This window comes from Nomascus leucogenys, chromosome 14 (genome assembly GCF_006542625.1).
Source record: "Nomascus leucogenys isolate Asia chromosome 14, Asia_NLE_v1, whole genome shotgun sequence".
Lineage (NCBI taxonomy): Eukaryota > Metazoa > Chordata > Mammalia > Primates > Hylobatidae > Nomascus > Nomascus leucogenys.
The window spans coordinates 92,435,128-92,448,193 of NC_044394.1; the positions used below are offsets into that span (position 1 = coordinate 92,435,128).

The 13,066-nt window shown below is 54.0% G+C and overlaps 1 protein-coding gene across 1 annotated transcript in view; it reads right to left on the bottom strand.

The window, feature by feature from the left end:
* WDR45B (WD repeat domain 45B) overlaps positions 1–8,961 on the bottom strand; it is a 32,084-nt gene extending 23,123 nt beyond the window's left edge. Inside the window, exons 1-2 of the mRNA XM_030827144.1 lie at positions 8,726–8,961; positions 4,350–4,424 (exon numbers count right to left, since the gene is read on the bottom strand). Coding sequence (XP_030683004.1) covers positions 4,350–4,424; positions 8,726–8,792 — 142 coding nt within the window. The 5' untranslated portion in view covers positions 8,793–8,961. The remainder of the gene's footprint in view (positions 1–4,349; positions 4,425–8,725) is intronic.
* Between the last annotated feature and the right edge of the window lie 4,105 nt (positions 8,962–13,066).

The window sequence follows — 13,066 nt, forward strand, 5'->3', positions numbered from 1 at the left end:
TATAATGAACACAGCTTGTCAAATTACTCCACAAGACTCTACCAATCTAACCTTCTACCACCAGGTTACGAAACTTCCCCTTTCCACCTCCTTCCCAAAGCTACCCACCACCTCTGCATCCTCCCCACCTGCAGGGACCACCTGCTACCTACACATTGCAGGCCTCCCATTTCTCTAGCACCTTCACCTGGCACGCTGGGTGAGCACACAGCACGAGGCCTGCAGGACCTGTTGTGAAGCTAGATGTGCTGGGGCTGCTGGGCTGTGTGTGTGTCAGGTCGGGAGGGCTGCTGGGCTGTGTGTGGGTTGGGAGGGTGGCTGGGCTGGTGTCAGGTCGGGAGGGCTGCTGGGCTGTGTGTGTGTCAGGTCGGGAGGGCTGCTGGGCTGCGTGTGCTGAGTTGGGCAGGCTGCTGGGCTGTGTGTGTGGAAAGAACAAACCTGGGTGTACAATGGATGCAGGATCTATGTTGTGGAGCAGGGTGGGAGAACGCTGCCCCCCAAGACTGAAGGAGCAGGGATCCCCAAGAAGGCTTCCCTGAACTACCAGCTTCCTGTTCCTGCCAACTGGCAGAAGGCGTACCTGGAAGAGGCAGCCTGGTCAGAGCCCACAGTCTCCTTATTCGATGCCACAGTCACACTGGAGGGAACCATGCCACAAGCCCAGATCCAGGACACACTGTAATGCAGGCTTCCTTCCCCACCACTCAGGAAAGCAAACTGCTACAATTAAAAAGGAACAAGGGCAAGTCTGCTGCTGCTCTTCACTGGAATTTTTTTTTTTTTTTTGAGACAGAGTCTCACTCTGTCATCAGGCTGCAGTGCAGTGGCGAGATCTCGGCTCACTGCAACCTCCGACTCCCTGGTTCAAGCAATTCTCCTGCCTCAGCCTCCCGAGTAGCTGGGATTACAGGCGCACGCACCACCAGCCCAGCTAATTTTTGTATTTTTAGTAGAGACAGGGTTTCACCGTGCCGGCCAGGATGGTCTCGATCTCCTGACCTTGTGATCTGCCCACCTTGGCCTCCCAAAGTGCTGGGATTTGAGGGGTGAGCCACTGCGCCTGGCCTGCTCTTCACTGTTAAACTGTAAGCTGCCAGACGCAGAGCAGCAGACGAGTCTGTAAGTGCAGAGCCAAACTGTTTAAATGTGCCATCAAAAAGACAGTGTGGCCCTACTGTATCCATTTCACATTAGGGCCTATCTACTCACATAAGCTGGAAACGGGAGCACACATGCACATGTGAGAACTCACTGCATGCTAAGCTCAGGGACAGCCTGCCCCAGACACGGACGAGCTGGCAGACGCACAGGACCGGGTACATGTGTGATGTGCTAAACCATGACAATGGTATACTTTTCTGGAATTTAGAAGTTTTAGATGCTTCTTTTTTTTTTTTTTTGAGACGAAGTCTTGCTCTGTCGCCCAGGATGGAGTGCAGTGGCGCAATCTCGGCTCACTGCAACCTCGGCCTCCCGGGTTTAAGTGATTCTCGTGCCTCAACCTCCCCAGTAATTTGAATTACAGGCACGTGCCACCACGCCTGGCTAACTTTTTGTATTTGTAGTAGAGATGGGGTTTCACCGTGTTGCCCAGGCTGATCTCGAACTCCTGAGCTCAGGCAATCTGCTTGCCTCAGCCTCCCAAAGTGCTGAGATTACAGGCTGAGCCACCGTGCAGGCCGTCAAACTCATTTTTATAAGAAATGCTGAATTTACTGTAAACACTTCATTAATTAGGAAGCAGTGGTTAATATGCTGCTGTGGTGTTATGAGAGAGACACATACAGGTTTTCACCCACAGTTCCTAGCTCATAACTCCCAGATCTTGTTACAATCTTCTGTTATAATATTGAGTGTGTTAGGCCTTAGGAACCAGAATCTCTCTCCTGCCCTCCTTTCACCTGCTAAGGCAGAACTCAAATCTTCACCTGATTGTGGGTCTGAAGACCCTCCATAGAGAGGGTCCCACCCTACACACTGGGAGAAGCAATGCAGATACTATGAAGCTTCCTTAAAAATCCAAGAGGTGGCCGGGGTGCGGTGGCTCACGCCTGCAATCCCAGCACTTTGGGAGGCCGAGGTGGGCGGATCACGAGGTCAGGAGATCAAGACCATCCTGGCTAACACAGTGAAACCCCATCTCTACCAAAAATACAAAAAAAATGAGCCAGGCATGGTGGCAGGCGCCTGTAGTCCCAGCTACTCGGGAGGCTGAGGCAGGAGAAAGGCCTGAATCCGGGAGGCAGAGCTTGCAGTGAGCCGAGATCACACCACTGCACTCCAGCCTGGGCAACAGAGCGAGACAACGTCAGATATATAGATATAGATATCTCTAAGACGTATTTTCTGTAACACATGTGGAAAAAAAGAGAAAAAAAATCAAAGAAAAATGAATTTTGAAGTTAAAAAAATAAAAAACATAAAAATCCAAGAGGTCAGCTGAACACATGGAAGGTCCTGGAGGGTGGCAGCCCAGGGAGGGCTTGGAAACTCCACAGCCCGTCCCCCCACACCTTGTCCCGTGCTTGCCCTCATCTGTATTGTTGGCAATATCCTTTACAATGGGTCTGCAACCCCGGGGCAGTACTGGTCCGTGGCCCGTTAGGGACCAGGCTGCACAGCAGGAAGCAAGCAGCAGGCGAACAAGCATCCCCACCGAGCTCTGTCCCGTCAGATCAGCGGCAGTGTACGATTCTCACAGAAGCATGAACCCCACTGTGAACAGCACACACGAGGGATGGAGGCTGCACGCTCCTCATGAGACTGTAATGCCTGATGATCTAAGAGGGAACAGTTTCATCCCGAAACCATCCCATGAAAAACACTGTCTTCCACGAAACCAGTTCCTGGTGCCAAAAAGGCTGCGGACCGCTGCTTTATAATAAACTGGTAAATGTGCTTCCCCCAGTTCTGGAAGCCGCTCCAGCACATTAATTGAATCCAAGGAGGGGGCTGTGGGAACCCCAACTTGAAGCCAGTCGGTCTGAAGTTTAGGAGGCCTAGACTCATGCATGGTGGGGGCTGGGGCAGTCTTGGGGACTGAGCCCTCAACCTGTGGGCTCTGACTCCATCTCTAGGTAGATGGTGTCAGAACTGAAAGGACACCCAGCTGGTGTCCACTGCGTGGTGTGTGGGGAAAAATCCCCCACATTCAGTCACAGAAGTCTTCTTCTGTGCTGATGACTGTCGTGCTGTTAAGAGTGGAGAGAAAACATGGTTGGGGGTTTTTCCCACACAGCTGCTAATGATTCAACTTGGACACCAATGTCTACAACTCTTCTGTAAGCTTCTGGGTCAATTTAGTAAAAAGTATCCTGAGATTTGCAAGTCAAGCTGTTTTAAAATGTTTTGCAACTACTTATCTGCATAAATCCCATCATTATCCCATCATACATTTATCTCCATAAATCCCATCATACAGTGTATGTGGCATCATACACTCCACAGCACCTAATGTGTGTGCGGGCATTAATCTGTGTGTCTTCCGCACCCTGACTCATTTTTACAATAACTCTGAGGCAGGTATTGTTATCAACCTTATTTCACATATAAAGAAAGTGAGGTGGCTGGGCACGGTGGCCCACGCCCGTTATCCCAACACTTTGGGAGGCCGAGGCGGGCAGATCACGAGGTCAGGAGTTCGAGACCAGCCTGGCCAAAATGGTGAAACCCCGTCTCTACTAAAAATACAAAAATTAGCCGGTTGTGGTGGTGGGTGCCTGTAATCCCAGCTACTCGGGAGGCTGAGGCAGGAGAACCGCTTGAACCTGGGAGGCGGAGGTTGCAACGAGCCGAAATCATGCCATTGCACTCCAGCCTGGGCGACAGAGCAAGATTCCATCTCGGAAGAAAAAAAAAAATAGAGGCCCAAAGAGGCTGAGAAATTTGCCCAAGGTCACACAGCAACCTGACAAAGGGCAGAACCAGGACTCAAATGTACACAGCATGGATGCAGGCTGAGGAAATGCACCCTGACTCACAAAATAAACTCCCAGACATAAAGCACCACTTACTGTTCTACATCGCAGGGTTACAGGTAAGACTTTACTTGAAAAGAGGTTTCTGCTGCCAAAAATCCCTGATGTGACAGGGAAAAGGCACAAGAAGTTCATGCTGATCGATAATTCACTAGCGAAATCAGGCCAGTGAACAAACCTGCTCAACACACTCCTGTATCCCTCAGCACCTGTAGAAGCTCAACGAAAGAAAGAGGACAGCTCCCTCCAAGTTTATGAGGGGCCATGAACCCTACTTCTCGAAAACAGCCCTCCCCCCCCGCTCCACCTGCAAGGTTAAATTTAGACTCTGAGGGTTGGAAAGGGGAGAAACCAAGAAATGTCCGTTCTTACCTTGTTTCTCTTTTTCTTTTAGTGGATCAGTGTTATAGACTCGGAATCCATTTTCCATCCCACACGCAAAGCATCCTAAAGCAGAAGTGTAAGAGAGACATTAATCTCCAGGCCTGGAGTGAGTAAAAGTAAGAGGTCTGGAGAAATGACAACTACTGAGAACTCTTGCAGATGCTCAAACCACACAGACACAACAGGTGCTAAGTCACAACTCCTTTCCTTGTAGAAATGTTACTAAGCGACAAGCGCATCCATGCGGGACATTTTGTTTGTCCTTTAGCAAAGGAGTCTTGGAGTTGTTCACGCAACTTCCCCACTGCAGGGTCCTTCGGTGGCATCCCTGTGGCCCAGGCTTGGAGGACAATGAGTGACAAACGTGAAGGACACATCTACAGGAGGAAAGCCACCAAGCAGGCAATCCTGCCCACTGTGGACACCAGGTGAAGGGAATGGCAGGGTGCTAGGGAGACAAGAGGTAGTCCTAGACTCCAGGAAGCGGGAAGGTGAGGAAAGGATGCTCTTTCCCATTTACGGGGTGGTCTCCCGTGACTTTGCTCCCACCTGTAAATCATCCTAACTCCTTAAAACCCTGTCAGTCTCAATGAGTTACCCAGGTCACTCAGCCCAGTCACTGTCTCCAAATCACACACCAGGCTGTTAATGGTCCAAATAAATGGCACTGTTAGAAACTGAACAAAGCACTTAAGTGCATAGATGACAGTGTGTTAATGCTCGTGTGTGACCCAAGGACTATATCCATCTCCTTAAATGCCATGTCCAACTGTTGGCTCTATGAAGCTGTGGCTGGAAAGAGAAAAAAACAAACCCCCCAATTATTTTTCACATGAAACGTTGCGAAGTCTGGATCCTTCCAATGACTGCACAATTGGTGTGAAAGCCCAACGCAAAGGCTTCTAAAACTCCCATTCGAGGCCAGGCGCAGCGGCTCACGCCTGCAATCCCAGCTCAAAACACAAGACAAAACAGGCTGTGCGCAGCGGCTCACACCTGCAATCCCAGCACTTTGGGAGGCCGAGGTGGGCAGATCACCTGAGGTCAGGAGTTCGAGACCACCCTGGCCAACATGGTGAAACCTACTCTCCACTAAAAATACAAAAATTAGCCAGGCATGGTGGCATGTGCCTGTAATCCCAGCACTTTGGGAGGCCAAGGCAGGTGGATCACCTGAGATCAGGAGTTTGAGACCAGCCTGACCAACATGATGAAAGCCTGTCTCTACTAGAAATACCAAAAAGTTAGCCACTCGTGGTGGTGAGTGCCTGTAATCCCAGCTACTGAGAAGGCCGAGACAGGAGAATCGCTTGAACCCGGGAGGGGGAGGCTGCAGTGAGCTGAGATCACGCCATTGCACTCCAACCTGGGCAACATAGCAAGACTCTGTCTCAAAAAAAAAAAAAAAAAAAAATACCCAAACCACCTCCTAGAAATCCACAAGAGAAAGGCAAAGTCCTCAACAGAAAAATGGGCAAAAGACTTAGACATGTCACGAGAGGATATCCAAGTGGTCAAGAAACACAAAATCAGGAAAATGCAAATAAACAAGAGAAATGTACACAGCCACCAAAATGACCAAAAATAAGAGAAAACATCAAATGTGAGCTGGGTGTAGAGCCATGGGAACTCTCAGAACTGCTAGTTGAGGGCAAAGTGGTACAACCACTTTGGAAAACTATTTGTACTATCTGCTATACTCTCAATTCTATTCCTAGGTATATAGAAGTACATGCCTGTGGAAATGTGAACATATGGTCACTGAGACATGTTCTAGCATAATCATTACTCTTATTATTCATATTATGCTTATGGTAGCCAAAAACTGGAATGTACCCAAATGCCCAACCATGGTAGAATGGATATATGAATTGTTATATGTGTGCACAAAGGAACACTGTCCATCAAGAATGATCTGGCCAGGCACGGTGGCTCACACCTGTAATCCCAGCATTTGGGCGGCCGAGGTGGGCAGATCACGGGGTGAGGAGATCGAGATCATCCTGGCTAACATGGTGAAACCCCGTCTCTACTCAAAATACAAAAATTAGCCGGGAGCGGTGGCGGGCGCCTGTAATCCCAGCTACTCAGGAGCCTGAGGCAGGAGAATCACTTGAACCCAGGAGGCCGAGGTTGCAGTGAGCTGAGATCACACCACAGCACTCCAGCCTGAGCAAGAGCAAGACTCCGTCTCAGAAAAAGAAAAAAAAAATGATCTACAACTATACTCAACAATACAGAAAAAAAAAAATCACAAACATGATGTTGAGTAAGAAACCTAGAAACAGCCTGGCGCCATGGCTCACGCCTGTAACCCCAGCACTTTGGGAGGCCGAGGTGGGCGGATCACCTGAGGTCAGGAGTTCAAGACCAGACTCAACATGGAGAAACCCAGTCTCTACTAAAAATACAAAATTAGCCAGGCATGGTGGTGCATGCCTGTAATCCCAGCTACTCGGGAGGCTGAGACAGGAGAGTTGCTTGAACCTGAGAGGCGGAGTTTGCAGTGAGCCTAGAACGCGCCATTGCACTCCAGCCTGGGCAACAAGAGCGAAATTCTGTCTAAAAAAAAAACAAAGCAAAAAAACAAAAAAAGCTAGACACAAAAATAAGTACAAAAATAAAGTACAGAAGTAGGCAAAACTAATCTATGACGTCACAAGTCAGGCAGGAGCATTTATTGGAATCAAGGGTGGCCAAGTATATTCAATTTCTTAATTGTTAGTGACAGGTGTGTTCAGTTTGGAAAATTCATCACCTGAACACTTATGATATAGCCACCCTTCTACAGGTGTAGCACATTTCACTAAAAAGAAGGCATTACAAACACCAGATGATTGGAAACCACCCTCTGAGAAGGCTAGGCATCTCCCTTACCATCTCCGCAAAACTTTCTTGCGGAGAAACTCCAGCACACAACCCTGGGGAAGCTGGCAGCGCCCAGGAAGCCTGACTGGCCCCAGGGCATCAGGCATCAGAATCACTGAGAGGGAGTTCTTTTAAATATGTGTAATCCGGCTGGGCGCAGTGGCTCACGCCTGTAATCCCAGCACCTTGGGAGGCCGAGGCGGGCGGATCACCTGAGGTCAGGAAATCGAGACCAGCCTGGCCAACATGGTGAAACCCCGTCTCTACTAAAAATACTAAAATTAGCCGAGCATGGTAGCCGGACGTGGAGGCAGGCGCCTGTAAACCCAGCTACTCGGGAGCCTGAGGCAGGAGAATGGCTTGAACCCGGGAGGAGGAGGTTGCAGTGAGTCGAGATCGCACCAGCCTGAGCGACAGAATGAGACTCCGTCTCAAAATGAAATAAATAAATAAATAAAATTGTCTTCACAAATACGGGATCATACAGCACCTGCCTAGATTCTCTTCAAAGACAAAACTTCCAAAGCCAGCATGTAAAGCCTCGCAGAATTCTGTCTCGGAATAACGGCCATTCCTTTTCTTCCCCATCGTGACCTTTGGGAAGTGCGCCCTTCAAATGGGAGGTGAGGAGGCAACCGTCGGAATCCAGGTCCCGCCCGCCTCCCGCGGGAATCCGACCGCACCGCCCCGGCCGCATCCCCGGCAGCTCTGAAGCACCTGCGGGGAAGGAGGTCACCTTCCCTGGGCGCTTTAAATCATCCAGTGCTTACACCTGGATTCCGACACGGGAAGAGAAGTAAGATTTCCCTCAAAGGCCTCCCTTAAGTCCTTTTACTCCACCAAACACGAAGAAAAATCCCGGGGAGTGGGGGTGGGGAGAGTGACATTTTCCGATGGAAACCGACGGGAAAGGTGACACCCGCACCCCACCCGCGCCACTCGCCACCAGAGGCGTCGGAGACGCCCGGCTCCGCGGCTCCAGTGAACCCAAGCGAATTCAGCTCAGCCACGGGCTGCCTGCTAAAGACCCTGAAAGGAACAGGGGGCAAAACGGGGTTCTGGGCAGGGCGTCAATCACGCTGTGGGGAAAATCCCGATAACCGTGGAGCCCGCAGGGAGCCAGGGGACCCGAGTGGGCGTGGCGCGCGGGGAGGGGCGGCCGCGCAGGAGGCTGGGGTTCTGCGCCGTCTCCCACCGACCTCGACCTCGGCCCGGGACCGCCGGCTGGCAGCGGTCACAACCCGGGGGACGGGGGGGCGCGAAAAGCCGGGAGGGTGGGAGCCGGTTCGGGCCTGGTCCGGACCCCGGCTCGGGCTGGGAGCAGCGGCGAGGGCCGGGGCCGGGGGCTTCGGAGGGGAGCTCGGGCGGGGCTGGGGTCCCGGGTGGAAGGCCTGGCCGGAAAGGGGCGCCCAGGAGAGGCCTGAGAGTCGGGGACCCCGGGCTGCGGGAAGGCCCGGCCGGGCAGGGCGACATGGCCGCGCCTCGCGCCTCCTCACCGTGGTCCTGGTTGAAGCCGGCGTAAAGCAGCCCGTTACCATGAGGGTTACACGGCAGGAGGTTCATGGCGCCGCCGTGCTGGGTCGCCGCTCCTCAGCGCTGCATGCCGCTCGCGGGGGCCAGCAGTCTGCTCCCTTCGGGCCGGCTCTGAGGCCGCCGCGGCCGGAAGTGCTGGACGTACGTGCGTGCGTGCTGGACGTGCGTGCTGGACGTCGTGCGTGCGCGCGCGCCCCACCAGGGAGCCTATGGAGCGCCGAGCGCATCTAACCGAAGCGAGGCCAGGCGAGGCAAGGAGGGGAGGGGAGGGGAGGGGAGGGGGAGGGGAGGGGAGGGGGAGGGGGGGGAGGGGAGGGGGGGGAGGGGGGGGGGGGGGGGGGGGGGGGGGGGGGGGGGGGGGGAGGGGGAGGGGGGGGAGGGGGGGAGGGGAGGGGGGGGAGAGGCGGGGGAGAGGCGGGGGAGGGGGGGGCGGGGGCGGGGAGGAGCGGGACGGGGCGGGGCGAGGCGGGGAGGAGCGGGACGGGGCGGGGCGAGGCGGGGCGGGGCGAGGCGAGGCGAGGCAAGGAGGGGCGGGGGAGGGGGAGGGGCGGGGAGGAGCGGGACGGGGGCGGGGCGGGGAGGAGCGGGACGGGGCGGGGCGAGGCGGGAGCGCTGAGCACGTTTGCGGGAGGGCCTGGCCTTGTCATGCGTGGGGTCGCCGCGGGAAGGAGGATGGCTCCTTGAGGGCTTGGCACAGATACCTGACGGTCAGAGGAAGCGGGGAGAGCCGGTAAGGGAGGCTGACCCAAAACTGAGGCCCGGTGCATCATCCCTCATGAGAGGCAAGCCCAGAAGCGCCACAATATTAGGGCCCCCCTTCAGGAGACAGAGACCCCCAGGACACAGAGGCCTCCCAGGACACAGGACCCCCAGGACACGTGCCCCCAAGACACGCAGCCTCCCCAGGACACAGCGGCTTCCCAGGACACAGAAGCACCCCCCCAGGACAGAGGCCCCCTCCAGGTCACAGAGCCACCCCTCCGGACATAGGGCCCCCTAGGACACACAGCCCCTTAGGACCCCACCTAAAGAACAGGTGGTCCTCACACAGCACAGCCCCCGCAGGACTCCGGGCCCCTCAGGTCACATTGCTCACAGGGCACAGTTCTCCTCCACTCGTAGGGTCAGGCTGCTGGGGGCATCCTGGTCACAGAGCTTTGTCCCTGGGCTTGCCTCATGCAGTGGATGGCTGTGGAGGCCTGAGTGCTGGCCCTCGTGTCTCCTGCCCCGGGAGTCCTCTTCACTGTCCCCTCATGGGCTCTCCCTGTTCCCTGCAGCACACCTGATCTCCTAGGAGGTTCTGACACTGTCCCCTCGCAGCCACCTGCCTCCACCCCCGTCTGTCATCCTCATCCCACCCTCGCCACTTGCCTGAGCTGGTGCTGACCTCTCAGCCATGGGGAGGAAGGAGCTGGACTGTAGGCTGAGATCACTGGCCCACTCGGGCCTGGCGGTCCCCGCGTCGTGGGCATTGAACACCTCGATTCCCATACAAGAGGGGCTCCTCACTGAGAGTGACCAGGAGCCTTCCGATGGCGGAGCGAGTTGGGCCGCCCAGGCTGTGACTAGAGCTCAGGGACCCAGGTCCAAATCACAGAGCTGGGGCGAGACCTAACTGCGGTGCAGGGGCTCGGCACCCTCTTCCCGGGAGAGCACTGGATTCTCCTCTGTGCACACGTACCGGTACCTGCTATGAGAAGTGTCACGTGGGGGGAGGAGCGAGGCGTGGGTAAGGGACATTTCCCTTCATTTCTCTGCTTGCCACCCTTGGAGCCTCCTTCAGTTCACATTTCACTCAGTCTCCCGGTGGCTGTATGGGCCGGGGGCGGTGGCATGTGTGGATATCCACACACAGCGCTGGTTGTATCCTAACCAGGAAACTCAAAGCAGCCTTGCCCACCACAGTGGGTTGAATGGTGGCCCTCAAAAGATGTGTCCTGGGGGGCTGAGGAGGGAGGATGGCTTGAGCCCAGGAGGTTGAGGCTGAGGCTGCACTGAACTGAGATTGTGCCACTACACTCCAGGCTGGGCAACACAGCAAAACTCTGTCTCAAAAAAAAAAAAAAAAAAGGTCTACCCAGAACCTGAGAATAGGGGCTTCTTTAGGTAAAGAATCATTGCAGAAGTAATTAAGGATCTCGAGATAAGATCATCCTGGATTTGGGGTGGGCCCTAAAGCTGATGACCGGGACCCTTGGAAGAGACAGGAAGGGAGGAGATATGGGGGAGGCAGCCATTGGGACTGGAGTGCTCAGCCCTAAGTCAGCAAGTGCAGGAATCGAGGGGCCACCAGGAGCCAGGAGAGGCATGAATGCTTCTTCCCCAGAGCCTCCGAGCCTGGCAAGGAAAACAGGCTGTTGTCCAAGCCACCAGCCTGTGGGGCTTTGTTCCAGCAGCTCCAGGAATCCCACGGTCCACTGATAGCTCAGAGGTCTCCACGTGGAAGACCTGAAGTGCGACTCGGAGTGAGGGACATGGCTCATCTCACCCACCCTTCTCCAAGGCAGGCAGAAAGCAGAGTCTCACCTCTGGGGGTGGAGAGAATAGAAATTACACACACACACACACACACACACATATGTATGTATTTATATATATATATGTATTTATATATATATATGTATTTATATATATATGTATATATCTCCTGGGCTCAGGTGATCCTCCCACCTCAGCCTCCCGAGTAGCTGGAACTACAGGTACACACCACTATGCCAGCTTAATTTTTTGCATTTTTAGTAGAGACAGGGTTTCATCATGTTGCCCAGGCTGGTCTTAAACTCCTAGGCTCAAAGGATATGCCTGCCTCAGCCTCCCAAAGTGCTGGGATTACAGGCGTGAGCTGCTGTACCTGGCCTAACGATGTATTGTTTAAAGGTACAACATATTTGGACACACATAAACATATAAAGAAAACCAGGAGGATGGTTTGCACAGAATTGGAGATGGTGGTTACTGCTCGGGGCAAGAGAAGAATCTACAGTAGGCCGGGTGCAGTGGCTCACTCCTGTAATCCCAGCACTTTGGGAGGCCAAGGCGGGCAGATTGCCTGAGGTCAGCAGTTTGAGACCAGCCTGGCTAACACAGTGAAACCCCATCTCTACTAAAAATAGAAAAATTAGCTGGGCGTGGTGGCGGGCTCCTGTAGTCTCAGTTACTCGGGAGGCTGAGCCAGGAGAATCACTTGAACCCAGGAGGCGGAGGCTGCAGTGAGCTGAGATTGCACCACTGCACTCCAGCCTGGGTGACAAGAGCGAGACTCTGTCTCAACAACAACAAAAAAAGAATCTGCAATGGGGAAGGGCGTGTGGTTGACCCTGAAGAACAGCCCCCAACGACACCCCCAACCCCGTGCTCAGAGCTTGTGCATGTGTTGCCGTATATGGCAGCGAGGACTTTGCAGACGTGACTACCTCAAGGACCTTGAGATGGGGAGGTTAACCTGGATGATCCAGGTGGGATCACGAGGGTCCTTACAGCAAAGAGGGAAGGGGGTCGCTGAGAGAGACCTGGATGATCCAGGCGGGATCACGAGGGTCCTTACAGCAAAGAGGGAAGGGGGTTGCTGAGAGACACCTGGATGATGCAGGCGGGCCCCACATGGAATCACGAGGGTCCTTACAGGGAAGAGGGAAGGGGGTCGCTGAGAGAGACCTGGATGATCCAGGCGGGATCACGAGGGTCCTTACAGCAAAGAGGGAAGGGGGTTGCTGAGAGACACCTGGATGATGCAGGTGGGCCCCACATGGAATCACGAGGGTCCTTACAGGAAAGAGGGAAGGGGGTCGCTGAGAGAGACCTGGATGATCCAGGCGGGATCACGAGGGTCCTTACAGGAAAGAGGGAAGGGGGTCGCTGAGAGAGACCTGGATGATCCAGGCGGGATCACGAGGGTCCTTACAGGAAAGAGGGAAGGGGGTTGCTGAGAGACACCTGGATGATGCAGGTGGGCCCCACATGGAATCACGAGGGTCCTTACAGGGAAGAGGGAAGAGAGTCGCTGAGAGGGCTGTAATGTGACCACAGAGGCAGACTGGAGGGACGCAGCAAGCAGCCCAGGAATGCTGCTGTCTAGAGGCTCAGGAGGCCGGGGATTGACTCTCCCTGGAGATTCCAGAAGGAACCAGCCCTATGGACACCTTTATTTTAGCTCCTTCCTCCAGAACTGTAAGAGAATAAATGTGTGTTCCTTTAAGTCACTAACTTTGTGTTACTTTGTGATAGTTGTATTAGACTGAAGAATGGCCCTCAAAGATACCAGGTTGTCATCTCTGGAAACTTTAAATGTGTTATTCCTGGCTGGG